The 25642-nt window shown below is 39.0% G+C and overlaps 1 protein-coding gene across 2 annotated transcripts in view; it reads left to right on the top strand.

The window, feature by feature from the left end:
- The window catches only part of BTBD1 (BTB domain containing 1), a 42724-nt gene extending 26421 nt beyond the window's left edge, over positions 1–16303 (top strand). Inside the window, exons 5-8 of one of the 2 annotated variants that reach the window (XM_081546764.1) lie at positions 3374–3566; positions 10257–10344; positions 13775–13921; positions 14438–16303. In XM_081546764.1, the coding sequence (XP_081402890.1) occupies positions 3374–3566; positions 10257–10344; positions 13775–13921; positions 14438–14596 (587 nt within the window). In that variant the 3' untranslated portion in view covers positions 14597–16303. The remainder of the gene's footprint in view (positions 1–3373; positions 3567–10256; positions 10345–13774; positions 13922–14437) is intronic. The other variant, XM_081546765.1, reaches the window with a different exon arrangement.
- Positions 16304–25642: the final 9339 nt, after the last annotated feature.

The raw sequence follows: 25642 nt of genomic DNA, 5'->3' as shown, positions 1-25642 counted from the left end.
ATTATACAGGCATACCTTGGAGATAGTGTGGGTTAGATTCAAGACCACCGCAATAAATTGAATATCACAATAGAGTGAGTCACACAAATTGTTTGGTTTCCCAGTGCATATAAAAGTTATATTTAAACTATATTGTTGTCTATTAAGTGTGCAGTAGTATTATGTCTTAAAAAACAAAATGCATACCTACATTTAAAAAGACTGTTGCTAAAGAACACTATCTATCATTTGAGCCTTTAGCAAGTCATAATTTTTTTGCTGGTGGAGGATCTTGCCTTGATGTTAATGGCTGCTTACTTATCAGGGTGGTGGTTGCTGAAGATTAAGGTGGCCTTGGCAATTTCTTAAAATAAGACAACAATGAAATCTACCATATTGATTCCTTTCACAAATTGTTTCCTTTCACAAATGATTTCTCTGTAGTAGGCAATGCTGTTGGATAGCGTTTTACCCACAGTAGAACTTCTTTCAAAATTGGAGACAATCTTCTCACACTCTGCCATTGCTTTATCAGCCACATTTATGTAGTACTGTAAATCCTTTGTTGTCATGTCTACAGTCTTCACAGCATCTTCACCAGGAGGCGATTCTGTCTCAAGAAACCTCTTTTCTCATCTGTAGAAGTAGCTCCTTATCTGTTCAAGTTTTACCATGAGAGTGCAGCAGTTTAGTCACATTTTCAGGCTCCACTTCTAATTCTAGTTGTCTTCCTGTTTCTACCACATCTGCAGTTACTTTCTCCACTGAAGTCTTTGAACCTCTCAATGTTATGCATGAGGGTTGCAATTTACTTCCTCCAAACTTTGTTTGGCTTTGATATTTTGACCTCTTCCCATGAATCATAAATGTTCTTAGTGGCATTTAAAATGGTGACTCCTTTCCAGATTTTCAGTTTACTTTGCCCAGATGCATCAGAGGAATCACTGTCTATAGTTTTACACAATGTACTTCTTAAATAATAAGGCTTGAAACTCTTCCACTCTTTGATCCAGATTTAGCATAATTCTTAAGGACCCTAGGATTTTCAGAATGGTAAATGAGCCTTGACTTCAGCTGAATGTCACCAGCTGTATTAATCCCTAGCAAGAGAGTCAACCTGTCCTTTGAAGGCAGGCATTGACTTCTCTCTAGCTGTCAAAGTCCTAGATGACATCTTCTTCCAATGGAAGGCTGTTTGTCTACATTGAAAATCTGTTCTTTTGTGAGGTCACCTTCATTCAGTTCAGTTCAGTCACTCACTCGTGTCCGACTCTTTGCGACCCCATGAACCACAGCACACCAGGCCTCCCTGTCCATCACCAACTCCCTGAGTCCACCCAAACCCAAGTCACCTTCATTAATTATCTTAATTAGATCTTTTAGATAACTCATTGCATCTTCTGTATCAGCTACTTCACCTTGCCCTTTTATGTCAGGAGGTGACTTTTTTCCTTACACCTCCTGAAATAACCTCTACTGGCTTCAGATGTTTCTTCTGCAGCCTCCTCACTCCTCTCAGCCTTCACAGAATTGAAGAGAGTTAGGCCTTGCTCTGGATTAGACTCTGGCTTAAGGGACTGTTGTGGCTGGTTTGATCTTCTGTCCATACCACTCAGACTTCCTCCACATCAGCTTTAAGGCTGTTTTGCTTTCTCATTATTTATGTGTTCAGTGGAGAATCACTTAATTTTCTTCAAGAATTTTTCCTTTGGATCCACAGCTTGGCTAATGTTTGGTGCTGGAGATCTAGCTTTTGACATGCCTTCCTCATTCAGCTTAATCATTTCTAGCTTTTGATTTAAAGAAGACGTGTGACTGTTGCTTTTTCTTGAAACACTTAGGAGGACACTGTAGGGTTGTTAATTGGCCTTATTTCATTATTGCTGTATCTCAGGAGGAGATGGGAATGGCTGATCAGTGGAACAGTCAGAGCACACACATTTATCCATCAAGTTCACAGTCTTATTATGGGTGTGGTTCAAAACTATTACAGTAGTAACATCAAAGGTAACTGATCACAGATCATCATAACAAATATAATGAAAAAGTTTGAACTGTTGTAAGAATTACCAAAATGTGACACAGAGGCACAAAGTGAACAAATGCTGTTGGAAAAATGATGGCAATAGACATGTTTGGTGCCACAAACCTTTAATTTGTGGAAAAAAATGAAAATGTATCTGCGAAACATAATAAAGCGAGATGTACCAGTACCTTGAATTATTGCATCATCATATTTTTGTTAGTTCTTAGGAGTGCTAGTTACTGTATGTTGATCTCTGCTTTTTATCATCCATTTTAATCACCTTTAACATTTTAATTCTTTTGTCTTACCTCTTGTTATTCTCAGAAAGTTACATGAGTTTTCACCTCCATCTCTTCTGATCTTATGTAGTTCCAGTTCTGTTCTTTTTTTCCCCACTAAAATGCATGTTTTAAGTTTGTAATTGTATTTTTTCTTCTTTACAGTCTTATCCAGAGATCCCAAATGAACCATAGGGCCAGGTCTGGCAGGTTGATATATTTTGCGTGTGATATTTTAAAATTTTTTATTAAAAATTAGGGTGTTTTGTGTTAAAATCTGATTTATAGCTTCCTAAACCAAATTTCTAGTGTATTGCAATCTCTTATTTAAATTGTTTTTCCAGCTTTGGAAGAGATCTCCTGGCATCTTTATGAGGAATAGCATTTATTCCTGGGTAAATTTACGCAGTTTGGAGTTTTCTCAGAAGCAGTGAGTGAGAGAAGTATAGCATGTGATATGCTGCTTTCACAACTCTTCCAAGTCTTAACTCCTCCCCTCTGCTAATTTCAAAATCCCACAGTGAAAGCACTGTGCCATTATTTCCACCTGTACATATTCCATTGTTCGATTATAGCCTCAGACAGGTGAGGAATGGAAAGGTCGGGATAACTCTTTGTCTACCACAGTAAGCATTTCTTCACTTTTCCTTTCTGATAAACAGAATCCACAGAGAGGGTGAATGGATAGCAAAGTCCAGAGATCTTTCTCTGATCTCAAGGTTTCACCTAAGCTTTGATTTATCAGTGATTTGCACACTTACATATTAGGTTAACCTCAGATGAATTTAGTAGAAGTTTTAAATATATGCTAAAATTACATATTATAATGTGTAATTACAAAATTACATATCGAGCAAGTTCCGGGAGTTGGTGATGGACAGGGAAGCCTGGCATGCTGCAGTCCATAGGATCACAAAGAGTCGGGCACAACTGAGCAACTGAACTGAACTGAACATATGCTAAGATTTTTTTTACCTCATTGTTACTTTACATTTTTCCCATTTGAATTTACCTTATTATGTGGAATATTACACAGTTAGGAATTGTAGTGAAGTTAGTTTTATTGAGGTTTATGCTTTTATTTCTACAGGTCCTGCTCAGTCTGGAATTCTTTCAGATCGGGAGGTGGTCAATCTCTTTCTTCATTTCACTGTCAATCCTAAACCCCGTGTTGAATACATTGATCGACCGAGATGCTGCCTCAGAGGAAAGGAGTGCTGCATCAATAGGTTCCAGCAAGTAGAGAGCCGGTGGGGCTACAGTGGCACCAGTGACCGGATCAGGTATCTGCCGTATTGGAGTATCAGGATTGGGTAGGGCAGTGGTTAGCCTTTGACTCTCTTGTTCATATCCTGGGAGATAATTAACCACATTTTATTTTATACTTTGTTTAATACATGCCTAACTTGATACAGCAATAAGGGAGGCTTACTGGTCTCCTTACTGAATTATGAGCGAGGGAATCTTTTAGCAAACAAGTAAAGTAAGGAAGGATTGAATGGGGCTGTGAGTTTTGTAAGGATTGTCACTGGTGGGGAGCTGAAGTCTAGACCTTAATTGATCAAACACTGTTTTACAGTCTTAGGGCTACAGTTTAATACATTGAACGTTAACTTGGTTTAGTGTAAGTTTTTTCTTTGCATAGATGTTACATGGAAAATGTCTCAGTATACATTTATAACATTTCCCATTTGAATGGGAAAAAATTTTTTAATCTTAAAAGATGTATGCATATAATCCTATTAGAATTTATATTTGTCTTACCGTGTTTCTTAGGCTAAGTGTGAAAATAGGATATGTATCTGTTTTCATAAAAACATACCTTTTAGATTTTCACTTATTGAATGTTAATAGCATTTTGGTGTAAAACTAGAAACTAACAGCAAGTTTGTTTCAAACTAGAACTCCAAGGGGGAGAGGACTCCTATAAATATTGGGTTAAAATAGAAATAAAAATGCATTTGTGGCGTATTTAGTAGTAATTCACACAGTGAGAATGCTCTATATGAAAACTTAGGGGATGAGGCCAAAGCATCACAGAGAGAATTAGCAATAATTAACTACTTTTACTAAATAGAGTAGAAATAAATGATTTAACTATTTCACCCATGAAGCTAGAAAATGAATAGCCAAAGAAAATATGAAAAGAGAAAAGAAATAGGTAAACGTAGAAATTAATGAATTAAAAATAATAGAACTGCTAAATCCATAAGCTGGTTCCTGAGAAAGACCAATAAAGTAAACCTCTAGCAAAGGTCATAAAGAAACTACATCTACAAATAATGGAATATAATCATATACTGAGGACGTTTTTATTTTAATTCTGGGTTTACTCTGTGCTAATAAATTGAACATCTTCGTGGAATGAATCATTTTATAGGCAAATATAAATAAGCAAAATTGACTGAAGAAGAAAGCCTGACTAGACCAGTTACCATGGAAGAAATTAAAAGTTATCAAAGAACTGTCCCTTCACAAGGTGGTTTTTGACAGGTGAGTTTGAATCAGACCTTCAGGGAACAAATTGTTTCCTTGAACATTCAAAGAAGAAAATACTTCTTGGTTAATTATTGAAGGAAGCCTAACGCTTATACAGGAATCTAACAAGCTCACTGATATAGAAAAGACATCTTACCTAAAATAGCTTATTGAATCTAGCAGTACCTCACAAGGATAATAGTATAAAAGCAAGTAGATGTAAATCAGAAATAGGTGTACATCAACTCTACTCCAATTTTAAAAAAAGATAAATCAGAGTTGGAAAAATACATCCAGTGGAGATAAATATGCAAGATCCAAATTCTGACATCTTAAGTTTGGTTCTGAAGCTGTAAAGTTACAGAAATTGAAGTGTTTATAACATGAAAGGCGCACATATTGCTCAGGAGAAGGGTTGCCATTTCAGATACAGAGACTTAAGAGAAGTTCCTTCTGTGGTTTCTTAGAAAGAGGACACTGAGCAATGCATTGAACGTCTTTTAAAGTAACATCCATCCAACAGTGAGTTTTGTAGGACTATTCCTAATAAAGTCCATCAATGGAAAAGGAGTGAAAAGAAACCATAAAAGGGAAATAGTTTGTTTGGAGATTGAAAGAATGGCTCAATACTAGGAAACGTGTTACTTTAACTCACCATGGTAGCAGATCAAAGAAAAATAAACAATGTATTTGGATAGCTGTCAAAAACTTTTGATGAAATTTCACCCTCAATCCAGATATAACCATTAATAGGCTAGGTCTAGAGGAATACTTATTTTAACACAATAGACTATTGAACCCTCAAGATAGGGGTGCCTTGTAACCTTGCTGTTTTCAGCAGTATTCTTTTAACACTGATTGATGTAGGCATAAAGGATAAAGAAACATAGTAATTAGCACAGTGTTGTAAATCAAGTATTCTTCAATATAAATAAATAAATATTGGAAAAGAAGAGTCTTTTTCATTTTTTGCAGATAACATCTATGTTAGTAGTTCTGCACTCCATCAGATCTAGTTCTCCCTCTTTTATAATAAATATTTTGTATTCTCCCTTTAGTAACCTGAAATTAAATTTATAATGTGTTTCTTTTTCTTTTTTTCTTTAAAGAGTAACTTTTTCTTGTATAATTATTTAGTTTTAGCTTTTTCTCTAGTTGCATCGAGCGGGAGCTACTCTCTAGGTGCAGTGCCTGGGCTTATTGCAGTGGCTTCTCTTGTTGCAGAGCACAGGCTCTGGAGCACTGGCTCAGTAGTTGTGACACACGGCCTTAGTTGCTCCACGCATGTGAGATCCTCCCGGATCAGGGATTGAACGCGTGTCCCCTGCGGATTCTTTATCACTGAGCCACCAGGGAAGCCTGTTTCTTTTATTTAAGTGGTATAATGGCTTAGTTGTAATGTAAAGGAAAATAAATGTAACTGATAGTAAAATAAAACGCATACTTCAACATGTAGGCACTTGGGCAGCAACGAAAGACATGAAGGAATCAGACATAGTACCTGTGCACACCAGCACATTGAGACAGCTGCAGGGGCAGAGAACAGAATGTGGAGTGCTGCTGCCAATTTTGTCATTTTCTTTTAAAGGTTTTTAAGCAAAGCACATTATAGTCCATCCTATTTTTCCGTATTCGAGAACTCATCTACTCACTAGAATTTATTTGTAACCGCCAAATCAACACCAGCAGCGCATTCTCAGTCATTCCCAGGAAAGATTTGAATCATTCTTAGAATTTAAGATTATACTCCACATAAGTCGAGTGTGTGTGTTGGTGTTTAGTCGCGAAGTCATGTCTGACTCTTTCGCGACCTCATGGACTGTGGCCCTCCATGCTCCTTTGTCCCTGGGATTTCCCAGACAAATATACTGGAGTGGGTTGCCATTTCCTTCTCCAGAGGGTTTTCTCAACCAGGGATCGAACCCACATTTCCTGCACTGGCAGAAGCCTCCAGGGAAGCCCAGGGTGTATATACATATTCCCCCAAGAGCAATGGTTTAGTATTTGCTGATTCTGTGTTTGTGAAAACTATAAAATATAACTACCACAAACAATGAGAATTGACCAAAATTCTGCTTCCTTGATTTGAATTGTAATCACCTCTTGTAAAAGTCAGTGAATATTAAAATTGCCATAAAAATCTTTGGTCTATAAACAAGTTTTAATTAGGTTCAAGGCTCATAGTTAAAAACAGGTGTTTTTATCTGCATGAATTCTGACCGGACACTTGAATTGATTGGGGTTCTTTGTTTTGGGAGCCTGTCCCAAGCATTGCAGTAAACCTGGTGGCCCTGGCTGCCTGCCAGTAGTGCTTCATAATCCTCATGAAAACAGAGCATACCTCCTTGGGGATAGAAAGGCTTTGAGAACAAGTAGTCAAACCAGACAGCTTCAGGATCAGTAAAAATCTGTTAGAACCAATAAAAAAGAATAGTGGTCAGTTACAAAATGTAAATGCAAAAGCCAGTGATGTTCTCATGTCATTAAAATTCCATTACAGGGATGGATGGTGCTGGTAGTTAGCAGCAGTGTGAATGTGCTTAATATCACTGAACTAGGGACTTTAAAATACTTAAGATTGTACATTTTGTTATATATTTTGCCACAATAAAAATTTTTAGGGAATTCCCTGGCAGTCAAGTGGTTAGAACTTCGCACTTTCACTGCAGAGGCCCAGGTTCAATCCCCGGTCAAGGAAACTAAGATCCTGCCAGCCACACAGCACAGCCAAAAAAAAAAAAATTTAATGTTTGAATTTTCATTTATAGTAGTAAAAACAGACCCATCTGCAATAGTAACAAATAACAAAGTAGCAGAATTAAATCCTATAGGAAATGTACAGTGTGGTACTAAAGAACTGGAGAACTTTGACTGAAATCAGACAGTGTCTTTCCAAACTAACCTCTCTGTTATGCAGTCCCTTATAGAGGTCGCATGTTTTTGGTGTGGGGTGGGGGGGTTGGCAAAACTATTCCAAAATTAATCTGCAAAAGTAAATATTTCTTTAAAGAGAGTGATATTAATAAAATATGAAAAATATTGTAAAGCTATAATAAGATAGTGTATATACAGAGTTCAGAAACCAATCTAATGTAAATGAACATTCAGAATGTGAGGCAAGAATTAACCACTGGGAAAATAAAGTTCAGTCTTTACTGATGCCATCTTCCAGCATTTGCATAAATTAAAATTTTAACATTAAAAAAATGAAACTGAGAAAGTGTTGTAACAGAATATTTATTATAAGGATGAGATAGGCCTTTCTAAACTTGGCATAGATCATAATTGGACTACAGATAAGTCAGAATGTTTACGTCCAAAACCACCATAAAGTTGAAAGATAAATGACAAATGAAACTTTCTGAAATGGATATTACTGACAAAGCATGAGCTTTCAAATCCACATGAAAAAGACACTCCTCAGCCGAGAAAAATGGGAAAAGAACATGAGTGGGATTCTCATGAAAAGAGAAAATCCAGTAGATAGTATGCATATAAGCAAATATATTAACTCATTAATGGTGGTGGTGGTGGTGGTGGTTTAGTCACTAAGTTGTGTCCAACTGTTGCGACACCATGGACTGTAGTCTACCAGGTTCCTCTGTCCATGGGATTCTCTAGGCAAGAGTACTGGAGTGGGTAGCCATTTCCTTCTCCAGGGGATCTTCCTGATCCAGGAATCGAGCCTAGGACTCCTGCATTGCAGACAGATTCTCTACTGACTGAGCTATGAGGGAAGCCCAAACTCATTAATAATCAAATATAAATAGAATTTGTCAGTCATCAGTTTCTCAACAGTAAAAAAGATGATACTCGTAGTTGTTGAGAGTGAGATAGCAGTGATTTTCATTCCTTGTTGGGTCTAAAGTTTTATAATCTGCCCAGAAAGCAGTTTGATAAAGTTCATCTAATGCCTTAAGAATATACCTTTTATTTTCCCCAGAAAATCTCCTTACAGGAATTTATTCTAGGAAATAGTCAAGGCACTGTGAAATGATTTAGCTATAAGATTGTTCATCATGGCATTGCTACATAACAACAAAAATTGCAAACAACCTAGATTATCTAACATATAGGAATTAGTTAAATATAATGAATCGGTAATAATCTTTCACCTTTTTACATGAAGTTATAAAAATATATACTGACATGGTTTTTAAAATAGCACATGAATATTCATAGAAAAAAGTCTTGTTTTTCTGTTCTTTAAAAATAGAAGTAAAAGTCTGAAAGGGAAATGCACTAAATTAAAAATGAAGTTATCTCTAGATAGTATATTTAGAGATGCTTAGAATTTTTCCTCTTATTTGTTTAGCTGCATTTTCTAACTTCTTAAAATAGTATGTTGCTTTTCTATAATAAAAACTATATTATAAAGTTTAAAAGTTTTAAGGAGAGTCTCATACTGGAAATTTTAGCATGATGTTTAAGAGTGTGACCTTTTGATTTATGTAGCCCTGGGTTGTGTCCCAGCTCAGGTATATGCAGTTTTGATCCAGGCAAGTTGATTTCTCTAAACCTCAGTTTCTTCAACTATAAAAACTGAGGATGATAAAAATAATACTATTACTTAGTTTATAGAACTATTATGACTAAAGGAAATAATTCATGTAAAGAACTGGGCTCAGTGCCTAACACAGGAAGTGCTCATAAAGTGGTAATGGTGTGGTAGTAGTAATAGTAAAATTAAACTTGTGACTTCAATTCTTGAAACATGAAATGTTGAGGATAACTCCTTTATGTAATAGATTATTTCTTATTATACAATCATTTGTACCATTTGTGCTTGATGCTAGTTTTCATACATTTATAAATGGAGTAAGGTGTGTCTGTTTCTTAACTATAGTGACCAGACTGGACCTGCTCGTTGTTCTAGTGTGGAATCCCATTCTGATCTACCGATGTAACTCAGGTCCTGTCCCCAAGTCCTCCACCACCTATGCTGTTACAGCAGCCTGATTCCTTCACAATTCTTAGCACAATTTATAATTAATGATTTAACTCTTTGTTTACTTATCTATAATCAGTGTCCTCTGCATAAGTGCAGTAGGGCTGGAGACTGTCTTGTTGCCCATTATTTCCGCAGGGCCAGGCGCAGTGCCTCTGTCTAATAGGCCCTCAGTAAGTAGTCATCCAGCTGAGGAATTGTCAGAGTTTGGGATGCTGCTGGTTGACACATCTGTGTTCATGAAGGAGATGTGCAGGCAGATGTGGACTAAAATTATCACAACAGGAGTGGGCATGTAGGTTGAAATGCTTGACTCAAAGGTGTACAGTACAGACAACAGATTCTAGTTAAGTTCTCATTAAGTTACTCTAGCTAGAGGTTTTTGGTAAGCAGAAGACATTTCTAGGGATGTTTAATTTTTGATAGTTTTCTTTATTATGAGCAAAGTTAGATGTGCTGAGTAACACTTAAAAAATGTATAAGCCTTTAGAACATGAATGCTTACTGAATTTTGTATGTTATTTGATATTTGGCCTCATTCCCTCAGGTTCACAGTTAACAGAAGGATCTCTATAGTTGGATTTGGTTTATATGGCTCTATTCATGGTCCCACGGATTATCAAGTGAATATACAGGTACACTTTTTTCACCCACTCTATACCATCTGAAATATATGACAAGTGTAATTTTGCAATAAGGTATTGTTTTGATGAAATCCAGGTTTCAGTATAATTATCAAAGGCATCAGAAAGCCTATTAGTAGCATTTTAAACCTAGAGGGTTCCTTTTTACAGTTGATCTAAAGTGTGTGGTTTCACAAAATTGGGGTCCTGGGGCCCTTAACAGAAGCATTCACTATAAGGAGCTTTCCTTTGTCTAGGAACCCCTTCTTTTAGCCCTTCCTATATGCACTGCTGCTGCTGCTAAGTCACTTCAGTCATGTTCGACTCTGTGCGACCCCATAGAAGGCAGCCCATCAGGCTCCCCTGTCCTTGGGATTCTCCAGGCAAGAACACTGGAGTAGGTTGCCATTTCCTTCTCCAATGCATGAAAGTGAAAAGTGAAAGTGAAGTCGCTCAGTCATGTCCGACTCTTAGCGACCCCATGGACTGTAGCCTACCAGGCTCCTCCGTCCATGGGATTTTCCAGGCAAGAGTACTGGAGCCTATCTGCACTGGCTATCTGTAAACACCCACCTGCTTTCTTCATGATACTTGAACTCTAGGGCTTGAAACTGCCTAATTCCCTATAACTCCTGGTGGCATCTCTGATCTCTGATGGTCTGACTGTGCCCTGCCCCATACTTAGGTCTGCTCCACCTCAGTTTTTTCAGATAAGGCATGATCACTTACCCCTGAAGAAAGTGAAGCTCCTCTCTCCTTCCCTCCCAGTCCACCAGTGTTCTCCACACTTTCCGGTGCATGCCCTAGTTAGTAAAATTATTTTTGAAACACATCCACATTGTACTTTTATGTACTATACACATACACCTATGCAGTACTATACTAATTGTATACATAAATAAAAACACAAAAGAAAAAAGGAAGTAAACAGTGTTTCAGACTTCCATTAACAGAAAAAACTGCCCTCTCCAAAATGTTATTATTCTATTTTTAATAGAACTTTGTGATCAAAATCCATCATTAGTCTTCAGGACCACACGACAATTCAAAGACCTTGTCTGATGACTACTTCACTTCCTCACAAAGACTCACAAAGTAGCTCAGTCGTGTCCGACTCTTTGTGATCCTATGGACTAAACAGTCCATGGAATTCTCCAGGCCAGAATACTGGAATAGGTAGCCTTTCTCTTCTCCAGGGGATCTTCCCAACCCAGGGATCAAACCCAGGTCTCCCGCATTTCAGGCGGATTCTTTACCAGCTGGGCCACAGGGGAATCCCAAGAATACTGGAGTAGGTAGCCTGTCCCTTCTCCAGCAGATCTTCCCCACCCAGGAATCGATCTAGGGTCTCCTGCATTGCAGGTGGATTCTTTACCAACTAAGCTATCAGGGAAGCCCCCTCACCAAGACACCTCATTTCAAATGGAAGAATTGCGTTATTGTCTGGGCTAATTAAATCATGCTCATTTTTAAATCCTGTCCACTAAAATCTAGTGAAATTCAGCTATAAATTTATATCATTCATGTCAATTCATTGCTCTTATAAATCAGAAAGTTACAGTTTTAATATTTTTAACAAATAGGTTCAAAAGCCACTGAAATTTGTTTATCTGAGAGATTTTAAAAGTTAGAAAATAAAAAATCACAGAAGACCTCTGAGGGGTATAAAAGATTTTCATGATCACTCCCAGTTTTACTGTATATAGTGTTGAGATCCTATCTAATAGGATCCATAAACCCACTTAGGCAGGCTGTGTAATCTGCAGGCCTGGGAGAGCGAGGGCCCCACGATCATTCTCTATGGCTGAAGAGCCTCTCTTCCTTCAGTGCCCTTCACGTGTTACATGAGACCCCAGAGCCCTTGTTTACAAACTGAGGGAGGGCATCAGGGTTATAGGTGTACTTAGCTGATAAAATCGAAAATGAATAGGAACAGGACTTCTCTTTATGTTCTTCCACTGAGTGGTCTTATGCACCCTCTAGATACCTTACCAGCTAGATCTCCCTGGGTTTGAATTTCAGCTCTGCTATCTCCACGGTGTGACTGTGGGCAGATTATGTGACCCCGGTAAGCCTCAGTTTCCTTGTTTACTTTGATAGGCATAGTACCTACATTATAATGTTCTGAGGACCAGTTGAGACGATGCCTGTAAAGTGTTTGAAACAGAGTCTGTTGCCATCATTGTTGCTCTAGTTTTATAATTTGATTCTCACAATAACCTTAGGAAGAAGGCAAACAATTTTTTTCTGAAATTAAAAGGTGAAACTGAGGTTCAGAGAAGTGAAGTGGCTTGCTCTAGATTACACTGCCACAACCAAATATTGTGTCTCCACTACTTTATTCCTGGGTGCCAGCATGTCTTTTTTTTCTTTTTAATTTTTTACTGAGCTGTGATACAGTGTGGTCCCTCCGTATCCTCGAGGGGTTGGTTCCAGGACCCCATGTGGTTACCAGAATCCACAGATACTCAAGCCCCTTACATAAAATGGTGTCATACAGTCAGTCCTCCACGTCCACAGGAGCTGCATGTGTGTATACAGGGGCCAATTGCACATACAGAAAAATACACATAGTTATAAGTGTATGACTCCCTTTTCATACACTGTGGACTCACTTGTGTAACCAGCGGCCTGATGAAGGAACAGTGTGTTACAGCACCCCAGACATCCCGCATGATCTTTTCTGGTCTCTCTCCCCTCAAGGTGGCCACTGTCCCGATCTTCCACTGCATGTACTGGTTTGGCCTGTGTTCCTATTACTCTTTTTATCTGAAGTATGCAAAAAGATGGCTTTGTGAGCCTTGGCTTCCACACATACTGCCTTTGCATGAAGACTTTTCTCTTATAACCTGGACCTCTTACTTGAGCTTTTAAAACTCTTCTGTGGAGCCTCACCACTTCCTGACAAAATCAGTGTTTCCTCTCCTCCTCCACTTCATCTCAAGCACAACTCTCCTACTGCAGGTGCTGTTCTGAATTGTCCCTGTTTACTTGTCTTCTCATGACTAGAAGCTCCTTGAGGGTGTCTCAGTGCCTGGCACAGATTATGGGACAGACAGAATTGCCATATTTTAAATATCCACATAGGATGTTACAGGAATTGCCCAGCAACAAGACAGGCTAGCAAGGAGTAAAGGCTCATTTCCCTCAGGTTTCTAAAATCCACACATTCTTTAACACCAGTTCCCAAGCCATGTGTCCTTTTTAGAAGCTCCTCTTCTACAGCCAAGGCCCAGTTACCTGACATCCTCCCATCCTCGCTGTGGTGAATACATTTTCTGACAGCGTGTTTCAAGCCATCTTTGGTGGTCCGAGATGGCAGAGAAAAATGACAACAGAATAGAAGCCTGCTGTGCTGCTCCTAAGAGCTTCATATTCTTTTCTAGGAAATTTTGTTTCAGTTGATGTAACTTAAATTTAACTTTTCTTTTAAAAATTACAGATCATTGAATATGAAAAAAAACAAACACTGGGACAAAACGATACTGGATTCAGTTGTGACGGAACTGCTAACACATTCAGGGTCATGTTCAAAGAACCCATAGAGATCCTGCCCAACTTGTGCTACATGGCATGCGCAACACTCAAAGTAAGAGTCTTCCCGAATGTTCCACTTGGTGAGCTGTGGGGCCTAGGTTTTCCTCCTGCGTGTTACAGAGCACGTGTTTCAGTAGCAGCTGAGAATCACTCACAGTACATCCTTGGCAGACGCAGGGAAGGAAGGAAGCTGGAAGCTAAGTTGTACCACAGCTTTGAGAAAAGCAGTGCCTCTCACCACAGCTCTGCTCGGGAAGAAGTGGTTAGTTCTCCACAAGAATCTAGTAGCCCTTTGTTTGAACAGGAGATTGCAAGTTAGATAGAAGATAAAATAGTTATTTTTTTAAAACCATTTCACTGTTCTCTAATACCCGAGCTCTGTGTTCAGTATTTTTAGTCATTAATTAGCTTGTAGCAGAAACTACATTTTTTCAGTAAATGACTTGGCATAAATTTTTATACAAGAGCTGTAAAGAAGTAAAGTAGATCGTTAATCTAATTGAAATGCTACGTCCAGTTGAGTGCTTATTAAATGAAAATTACTAATGAACCGTTTGCTCTCATTTAGGGTCCAGATTCCCACTATGGCACAAAAGGACTGAAGAAAGTGGTGCATGAAACACCTACTGCTAGCAAGACTGTCTTTTTCTTTTTTAGTTCTCCTGGCAATAATAATGGCACTTCAATAGAAGATGGGCAAATACCAGAAATAATATTTTATACATAATTCAGCTTTATAACATCCGGCTGAACAATTGGTATTGTTATAATACATCCCGGCTAAACAGTACCATGCAGTCTAGTCTCAATGGCATAAAGAACTGGTCACAAAAAAAAGAGTTTGAGTGTTATGAATATTTATAACTGTGAGATAAGAGACATTTTGGTTTCTTAGGTAAATAAATGTTGACTTAAATCTCTGCATGATTTAACGGGTGATTTCCATTTTCTTGTAACCTTAGGGGAAAAAAGAATGGGTTTAATTGTTTAAAAAAAAAACAGCTATTTTAGCTTTATCTTGTATAATTTCTTAGATCAGCTGACTCATGATCTTTCAGCAGTTTTATAATTGAAAGATTCTTGTTTTATGTAGCTTGTTTGTGTTTTTTGTTTGTTTGTTTCTGTTTGAACTATTTTGAAGGTTACATAAGATGAGGTAGGTCAGTATTCCCACAGAATTCCTACTAACTCAAGTTAATTTTCAGAAAATGAAGAAAGCTGACTTCATCCTTGGAGTTTTGAAATATCTGGTTGTTAGCATTTGGCATATTGCTAGAAATAGGCTTAAACGCCTCAGAAAATTTTGAATGCATTTATAGAAAAAATATTTCATAATAGTCTAGTAATATATTACATAGTACAGTTTTAAACAATAAATTGAATTTGTACAAATTTACAGTAATCTGTTATGAACAGAGGATCTAAAGGTATACTTTAAGACTGGAATCTTTATCACTTAATCTTTATCACTTAAAGGTTATAGTATGTGTAAACTATACCCATCTCTCTGAATGAGGCATGCTGTTGGGAATTCCCAAAATTGAAATGATGATGGTGATGGTGGTGGTGCCTGGCTAAACAGACATCATCAGTTCAACATTTGGTGATAATCTTACACAGGAAGAAATGGAATGAAATACTAACATCTCTAACAACTGCTTTGATATCCAACAGAATCACAGCTGCTGGAAAATATACTTTATGAACACCTACACAGTTCTATCCAAGAAATAAGATTTAATATTTACGACCTCACTGTCACAGGTGCAGCTGCCTTAGGAGGGGATGGGAAGTATATTGGCAGGATGATATTTATACACTTTTATAAAGCAAAATTTTTATATAAATAACTTCATTTTTCTTTCCCTTGAAAATGATTATCTCATTAAAAATGTATGTATAATTAAGCTCTATCAAATAGTTGTGGAAGATGTGCAGAAATCACAATTCTTTTTAGTATCAACTTAAAAAGAATTTTTTCTACATGATAATTAGGATAAAAAAATTCCCATCCAAAGTAGTATTTCACGTGATATTTTCATGAAGGTAGGGAGGTGTGTTGGCAGCAGAGGTCTCTTAAAATGGCTTGAGGAAAGGGGAAATGTTTCCCTCTCTGGTAATATGATCTTAAGACTGTAAAACTCAGTTAACTGGAATAATTGAAATGTGTGGTCTGGTAAACTGAAGATTAACCAGCAAACACTCTTTAGTTTTGCTGGAAAATACAACTGCAGAAAATAATTCTGCCTTAAAAAGTACAGTATGCCAGAGGTAAGTTAATGTTTTTTGACGCTTGAGGTATTTCAGTTGCTTCAAGTGTGTTACACTGAATGATTGTAACTGAAAGTAGTCATAGAAGGGACAGGAAATGAAACAGTTTACTGACAGGACATCCCTTGGAATTAAAAAAAAATAAATATCTATTATCCTTTTATTTTTTGTTACTTGTCTTTTTTTTTCTAAAAGTGTTTGCTGCTCAGTTGTGTCTGACTGTTTGTGACCCCATGGACTGTGGCCCACCAGGCTCCTGTGTCCATGGGATTCTCCGGGCAAGAATACTGGAGTGGCTTGTCCAGAGGAGTCTGGCGTGCTACAGTCCATAGGGTCGCAAAGAGTCGGACACGACTGAGCGACTAACATGCTCCAGGCTCTGTGCTAAACTCAACATACACGCTATTACTAAATTTTTTTAACTTTTTATTGAAGTATAGTTGCTTCTACAGAGTTGCATTAGTTTCTGCTGTACAACAACATGAGTCAGCTACATGTATACATATATCCCCTCTTTTTTGCAATTCTTTCCCATTTAGGTCACCAGAGAGCCTTGAGTAGAGTTCCCTGTGCTATACATTAGGTTCTCATTAGTTGTCTATTGTATGCATACTACTGTATACATGTCAATCTCAATATCCCAATCCATGCCACCCCCCTTTCACCTTCACAACTTTACAAGTTGATTTCCACTTTGCAGGTAAGAAAAGAAAGGCTCAAGGATAATCAGTGACTTAATGTTGAGAATTCTCTCATAAGCCTGTAACTTTTGAAAAAAGATTTGAAGGAAGAAAGCAGGAATTCCACCCAGTAGAAGCAGACATTCAGTTCAGTTCAGTCACTCAGTCATGTCCGATTCTTTGCGACCCCATGAATCACAGCACGCCAGGGCTCCCTGTCCATCACCAACTCCCAGAGTCCACCCAAACCCATGTCCATTGAGTCGGTGATGCCATCCAACCACCTCATCCTCTGTCGTCCCCTTCTCCTGCCCTCAGTCTTTCCCAGCATCAGGGTCTTTTCAAATGACTTAGCTCTTCGCATCAGGTGGCCAAAGTATCGGAGTTTCAGCTTCAACATCAGTCCTTCCAATGAATACCCAGGACTGATTTCCTTTAGGATGGACTGGTTAGATCTTGCAGTCCAAGGGACTCTCAAGAGTCTTCTCCAACACCACAGTTTAAAAGCATCAATTCTTTGATGGTCACTTTTCTTTATAGTCCAACTCTTACATCCATACGTGACTACTGGAAAAACCATAGCCGTGGCTAGACGGACCTTTATTGACAAAGTATTGTCTCTGCTTTTTAATATGCTGTCTAGGTTGGTCATAACTTTCCTTCCAAGGAGTAAACGTCTTTTAATTTCATGGCTGCAATCACTATCTGTAGTGATTTTGGAGCCCAGAAAAATAAAGTCAGACACTGTTTCCACTGCTTCCCCATCTATTTGCCATGAAGTGATGGGACTGGATGCCATGATCGTAGTTTTCTGAATGTTGAGCTTTAAGCCAACTTTTCACTCTTCTCTTGCACTTTCAGCAAGAGGCTCTTTAGTTGTTCTTCACTTTCTGCCATAAGGGTGGTGTCATCTGCATATCTGAGGTTATTGATATTTCTCCGGCAATCTTGATTCCAGTTTGTGCTTCCTCCAGCCCAGCGTTTCTCATGATGTACTCTGCATATAAGTTAAATAAGCAGGGTGACAATATACAGCCTTGACGTACTCCTTTTCCTATTTGGAATCAGTCTGTTCCAGTTCTAACTGTTGCTTCCTGACCTGCATATATATGTTTCATTTTTTTTTTTAATTAGGGGAAATCTACAGGAGCGTTGCTGTTGCTGTTGCTGTTAAGTCGCTTCAGTCGTGTCCGACTCTGTGCGACCCCATAGACGGCAGCCCACCAGGCTCCCCCATCCCTGGGATTCTCCAGGCAAGAATACTGGAGTGGGTTGCCATTTCCTTCTCCAGTGCATGAAAGGGAAAAGTGAAAGTGAAATCGCTCAGTCGTGTCCGACTCTTAGCGACCCCACGGACTATAGCCCACCAGGCTCCTCCATCTATGGGATTCTCCAGGCAAGAGTACTGGAGTGGGGTGCCACTGCCTTCTCCGATAATTGATATAGAGCATTGTATAAGATTAAGGAGTACAACACAATAATTCGGCTCACATATACATCATGAAATAATTACCACACTAAGTTTAGTGAATATCCGTCATCTCATATAGATACAAAATAAAAGAAAAAAATTTTTTCCTTGTGATGAGAACTCTTAGGATTTACTCTCTTTACAACTTTCATTTATAACATACAAGAAGTATTACTTGTACTAATTATGCTGTACATTTAGCAGTTACTTATCACATAACTTCCAGTAATAAGACTATTTACTTTTTCGTGTTTTAAAATTATACTTATTTATTAATGGCTGCACTGGGTCTGCATTGCTGTGTGCGGGCTTTCTCTAGCTGTGACGAGCAGGGGCTATTCTCAAGCTGTTATGCGAGGGCTTCTCATCACAGTGGCTTCTATTGCAGAGAATAGGCTCTAGGGCACACCAGTTATAGTAGTTGCAGTTTGTGAGTTTCAGCAGTTGTGGCACATGGGCTTAGTTGCCCCATGGCATGGAACTTAGACCTGTCCCCTTCATTGGCAGGTGGATTCTTAACCACTGGACCACCAGGGAAGTTCCATTTATTTTTTCTTAATTATATCTGTCCTCCACATAAATGAATGTTTCCTCTATTTTTATTTCGAAGAGTTCTGGTAAAGATTTTAATCTCACTTTGTAGTTTATATTTAACAGTTTATCACTTGTACGTCTTGGACAAATCAATTTATCTTTTGAGACCATCCTTCTTTCCTAAGAGGGAAAAAAATAATATCTGCTATATTACTTCATAAGCTGTTGTCAGAATCAACAGAAAGAATCATATACATCAGAGTTTGTGCAAACGTTGCTTGTTCCCTTGTTAGTTGGAAAATATCTGTCTATATTTAACTCAGCCAGGTTGGCCACCTAGTTGATGAGTGAGTGAGTAAGTGAAAGTCACTCAGTTGTGTCCGACTCTTTTCAACCTCATGGATATACAGTCCATGCTATTCTCCAGGCCAGAATACTGGAGTAGGTAGCCCTTCCCTTCTCCAGGAGATCTTCCCAACCCTAGGAACTGAGAAAAAGAGCCTTCCACACACTAAATGCTTCAAGAAGTTTCTAAAAGATAAGATAAAATGGAAGAAGATTAAGGAACGCTCTGATGACCACTTTAAAACTCGTGTTCATAGGAAAGTGGAGGTGCATTCAACAGAAGCTTGCTGGAACCCACTGTTCTTCAGTCAAAAAGTTGTGTCCAACCTTTGCAACCCCATGGACTGCAGCACACCAGGCTGCTCCGTCCTCCACTATCTCCCAGAGTTTGCTCAGATTCATGTCTACTGAGTCAGTGATGCTATCTCATCATCTCATCCTCCATTGCCTCATTTTCCTTTTGCCTTCAGTATTTCCCTGAATCGGGGTCTTTTCCAATGAGTCAGCGCTTCACATCAGGTGGCTAAAGTATTGGAGCTTCACCTTCAGCATCATATGCACAGTTATGAAATTTACTAGATTGATTCATGAATGTCCTTATAGTTGATGTGTTCTAATCAAGACCAAACAAGGTTGACTTATTACAAATGGTTGTTAATCTCTTTAGGTTCTTTAAAAAAAAAATTAACATTTTACTATTACTAGTACAGTACCTATGTCACAGTTAATGAGCCAAATTGATACACTATTATTAACTAAAACATATACTTTATTCAGATTTTCTTGGTTTCTGCCCTGGATCCCATCCAGCTACCACATTAGGTTTAGTTACCTTGTCTCCTGAGGCTGTTCTTGACTGTGATGGTTTCTTGGGCGTGGCTTATTTGGAATGGCCTTGATAAGTTTGAGTCGGTTTTTTTGTAGAATGTCCCTCAGCTAAGATTTGTCTGAGATTTTTCTCATGATTAGACTAGGGTTATTGCTTTTGATATACACTCCCTCCATCACATCACATCTTGTGTTACTGTGAAGCCATTTCTAGACCTTATGTAATTATATCTATAGTTGTATGTGTGTGTGTATTGCATTTTTTACATATTTATACAAAATCATAATGGTTCCTAAGACAAAATTAGTGGTAATCCTCTAATATGAAATATCTAGTAGATACTCAAATTTGCCATTCTATAGTTTTTTTTTAGTGTCTTCGTTTGAATTAAAATCCCAATAATAGGCACATATTGCCATTGGTTTCTATATTTCCTTTGAGAATTTTGTTGTCATTTAGTTATGTGTGTGTAGGGGGAGGGGTATAAGCAAGGGTCTTTTTTTCCATATTACTTAGCTGGGAAACTCAAAATATCTCACAAATTATACTCATGGATTCTATATGACTTCAAGAAAATCACTCTGTGTATCAAACTTTACATCTTTAAAATGAGAATAATTAGACACCAATCCAATTAGTAATCATTTATTATATCCCCATAAGAACAATGACATTATTTAAATATTTTTTAAAATAAGGTTTTAAAGGCATTTTACTGTTCTACAGAGTATACAATTAAGCATATTGAATATGACCTTGAGATCAGGTACACGTATGAACAACATGAAGTGATACACAAAGATTTGGTTGGGCCAGTTCAAGCTATCCAGTAGTCATGTATGGATATGAGAGTTGGACTGTAAACAAGGCTGAGCGCCAAAGAACTGATGTTTTTGAATTGTACTGCAAGGAGATCAAACCAGTCAATCCTAAAGGACATCAATCCTGAATATTCATTGGAAGGACTGATGCTAAAGCTGGAGCTCCAGTACTTTGGCCTCCTGATGCAAAGGGCCAACTCATTGGCAAAGACCCTGATGCCAGGAAAGATAGAGGGCAGGAGGAGAAGTGGGCAACAAAGGATGAGATGGATGGTGTAACTGACTCAATGGACGTGAGTTTGAGCAAATTCCAGGAGATAGTGAAGGATAGGGAAGCCTGGCATGCTGCAGTCTGTGGAGTCGCAGAGTCAGACACGACTGAGCGACAGAACAAATTCATGCTATATTTTGTCATCGGCAACTGGGAAAATGTTTGCTTTAAATATAGTTTTTTTTTTCCTTTTTTATTGGAATGTAGTTGCTTTACAATGCTGTATTAATCTCTGCTGTACAACAATGGGAATCAGCTGTATGCATACATATATCCCCTCCCTCTTGAGCCTCACTCTCACCCTCCACTCCCATCCCACCCTTCTAGATCATCACAGAACACCGAGCTGAGTTCCTTGTGTTGTACAGCAGCTCCACACTAGCTGTTTATTTTACACATGGTAGTGTATATATGTCAATGCTACTCTCTCAGTTCGTCCCACCCTCCCCTCAGCTTGTTCCTGCCTTGCAAAGCTCTAAAGATTGTCTTTGTATCGTTGATGTTACTCAGTTTTTCTATTACATGTATCAGTACTGGTTTATCTTAATCCTGCTTCATTCTCAAGTGCACTTTTAATTTGAAAACTCATATTTCTCTTCAATTATGTAAGATTATCAGATATCTCTTCAAATATTTCTCCTCTTACTCCAGCTGGTCTGTTTTTCTTTAGCTCAGGTCTGTTAAAATGTCTGAAGCTGTCCTCCATATCTCTTAGTTTCACTCTAGAATATTTATATCTGTCTCTGCCAGTTCCTGCTGTGTGCATGTGGCCTCAGATGCCAGTGGAGTGTTTTCTACAAACTCACATCAAACTCTTGTTCAACAGGCAACACCAGGGAAGCATAGTTTATCACTGAATCATTGAGAAGAGCACACTTCCCTTCTTATAGTCCAAATATTTATTAGTACGGGAATGATTAGATCACCTTTTTTATTTCCATGAATAATTATTTAGGGTACTATGTACTAGGTTAAAAGTTGATGACTTCTATGTACTGACATGGAAAAATTGCTAAGACATCTTAAATAAAAAAGCAAATACAAGTAATGCATACAGTAGACATCATGTGCACCTATACACACCCACAATGTATGTGTATGTGTATATATACATATATGTAGGAGGGCATGACAACCCACTGCAGTACTCTTGCCTGGAGAATCCCATGGACTAAGGAGCCTGGCAGGCTATAGTCCAGAGGGTCACAAAGAGTCAGACACAACTGAAGTGACTTAACATGCATGCATATATTAACTTTAATTGATATACTTATCAGTCAGACTGCAAAGTTTAGAGCCAGTCATCACCGAAGAATTGATGCTTTCAAATTGTGGTGCTGGAGAAGACTCCGGAGATTCTGTTGGGCTGAAAGGAGATCAAACCAGTCAATCTTTAAGGAAATCAACTCTGAATAGTCACTGGAAGGACTGAAGCTGAAGGTGAAACTCCAATACTTTGACTACCTGATGTGAAGAGCCAGCACATTGGGAAGAAGACCCTAATGCTGGGAAAGATTGAAGGCAGGAGGAAAAGGGGGCAACAGGATGAAATGTTTGGATGGCATCATCGACCCAATGGACATGAGTTTGAGCAAACTCTGGGAGATAGTGAAGGACAGGGAAGCCTGGCGTGCTGAAGCCCATAGGGTCACAAAGAGTCGGACACGACTCAGCCACCGAGCACAGCAAAGCACAAACTCACCCTCATGCTTAGTAACTCCCTAGAAATGCTCACAGTTCTCTGGTCAGAGAACTAAGATCCCACATGCCACACTGCACGGCCAAAATAAAAGTAATAACCAGATAGTTTAGCAGAAGGGAGGTTTGGAGAGCAGGGAAGTGCTCGTATTTCTTAAGTACCTTCTATAAACTGTGCTAAGAGCTGCTTATCTGTTATCTCATTTTGATCTCTTGGCCATTTATATGGAAGACCTCATCTCCCTCTTATAAAGGAGGAACCCAAGGCTCTTAGGAAAAATGATTTGTGAAGAATCATCAATAGTGCTGCCACAAGAACATGCTAGGAAGTGGAGCAGACATCATTTAGGTCCTAAGGAGAAATGTTTACTAATGGAAAAATTTCTTAAGCATGTGGTTCCTCACCTAGGAAAATTTAGCAACCTCTTTTTTGGTCTCTAGAAGTATTAAGCTGATTTTTTTGATAGTTAAAGAATGGTTCTGCACAAAGCCAGAGGAGTTAGACACATGAGTTCGCAAAGTTTCTTCGAAGTCTTATGATACTATAATTTGGTATTTTTATGATCTCAGATGTGTTCTTGCTTATCTCCTTTTCTCAAGGTGGATAATATAAATGCAGGTGTGATGGATTTGAAAGAAAAGATTCATATTCTGAGTGAAGAGGCCAAAATAGGAGCACATGGAAAACCAGTGATCTTTCTCCTAGTGACTGTGGTGAAGTCCTTGTGGAATTAGAGCAAGCCTGATGAATAATTCACAAGAAAATTTTTATTTATTTATTTTGGGCTGTGCAGGGGGGCTTCATCGCAGCGGGTGGGCTTCTCATGCAGTGGCTTCTCGTTGCGGAGCACAGGCTCTAGGGCACGTGGGCTTCAGGAGTTGCAGTGCATGGGCTCTGCACTTGTGTCTCGCGGGCTCTAGAGCACAAGCTCAGTAGTTGTGGCACACAGGCTTAGTTGTCCGTGGCATGTGCAATCTTCCCAGCATTTTTAATTCTTTAGCTCTGGAGATTTCTTCAGATTCTCATTTATAGCCCAGCAATTTTTGTGAATACTAAGTACTCAGAAGCAAAACCTTTAAGGCTGCTGTTGTGAGGAATTGCCACAAGGCATCCTCATGCCTGGTGACCCTGCCAATAAAAGCTTTAGATAGTTTTAATTTGGATCTGTACAATATGCTGGGCTTCCTTGGTGACTCAGACAGTAAAAAATCTGCCTGCAATGTAGGAGACCTGGGCTCGATCCCTGGGTTGGGACGATCCCGTGGAGAAGGGAATGGCTATCCGCTCCAGTATTCTTGCCTGAAGAATCCCATGGACAGAGGACCCTGGCAGGCTACAGTCCATGGGGTCCCAAAGAGTCAGACACGACTGAGCAACTAACACTTCACACAATATTCTGGCACGTACTTGAACCAACATCCAAAAGCTTTATTTTAAGGATGTGGTTTGCCTGCCAATAGCAAAGGAGCATTTCACTTCCTTGAGCCTCTGTTACCCTGGTATGATATCTCAAAACTCAAAAACTGTTACATCTTGATATATTAATTTATTTTAGCTCAGTTTGAACAGAGAAGCAAAAACACCAGGAGACCTATTTGTTTGGTTTCTTCAAGGAGAAAAATGAAACTCTTAGAAGACAAAATACATGCCCTTTATGGGCTCTTTGAGTCACTATTGTTTGCAGGAAATTTTTTATATTTTTTTTCAAATGTGAACTTTCATTCATGTAACAACAAAACACAGAATTAGAAGAAACTAATTTGAAATGGTGGCTTACTTCCACCAAGAAAATCTGAATACAAAGGAACCAATGGGAAACACAATGATCAGAGTGCCAACATTTTAAGAATATTTTAGGTTTGCAAATAATAACTAGAATGCTTGCAATTTCAACAACATATTTTTATTCTGATAAAGAACGTACTTTTCCAGAAGGCTTCCAGTGTGGCCGCCTCATGCTGGAGGCCTGGGATACTGAAATCAGGCCACTTCCTTTGCATGGGCTGCACTCTAAGAAATTCCTGGGTCTCCCCTCCATCCTGATGATCATGTGGCCAGAGAAATTGGTAACATTGTTGTTTTGCCTGCTGAAATGTGTAATGACACAGATACTTTCAGTTTCCTGCTGTGGGTGAAGTGTGGAGCCCAGTGATGATTTCTTCTTCAAGAAATGTACATCCTAGTTTCCACACAAGAATGATCTCCCTGTCCAATGATGAGAGACTCTGCATGTGTGTGACCTGTGCCTCCTGGGAGACCAGCCCTAAACTAGTCTGAACCTGACCAAGTTCTGTCTACATGGTAGATTTAGACCTCTCCAAGTCTTGTCTACACTGATGCTGTTTAGACAAGACCGTGCGCTTTCTGCAATGAGAACATTTAGACCTGACCTCGTGCTCTGTGCACTAGGACATAGAGACCTGGGTAGAGACCTGGCCTCGCCTCTGCCCTGGAAAACTCCGTGCCTGTACCTGAATGTCAGTGCTCAGATGTCTGGGGTCTGGAGCTGAGGTGGGCTTCTCTGGGTAGCTGTGCTCTTCTCTGAGCGGGGCTTCATGGCCCTCCCGGGGGTCAGTGCTGCGGGAGGCCTCTCAGTCTTTTCCCCATGCCAGGTTCACCTTCCCTGGGGCTCCTGGAGATTACCAGGTGGGATACCTGGTAATTATTTCAATTTTCCAGCACATTCAGGTTGAGTAGGGAGGCAGGTTCACCTGGTGAATTGCTTCCAGGGGCACAGGGATTGGCCAAAAAGACAATAGGGAGCAGGTGAGGTTGCTGCTGTGGTCTCCTTCCAGTCGACTCTCCAAAGAGAACAGAGCTGCCTCTCGTCTCCCAGCCCAGCTCTCCTGTTT

Source organism: Giraffa tippelskirchi, chromosome 12 (assembly GCF_054371585.1).
Source record: "Giraffa tippelskirchi isolate mGirTip1 chromosome 12, T2T-mGirTip1v1.2.pri, whole genome shotgun sequence".
Taxonomy (NCBI): domain Eukaryota; kingdom Metazoa; phylum Chordata; class Mammalia; order Artiodactyla; family Giraffidae; genus Giraffa; species Giraffa tippelskirchi.
Note: the sequence above shows the minus strand (reverse complement) of the source record. Positions and strands in the feature narration are given on the sequence as shown.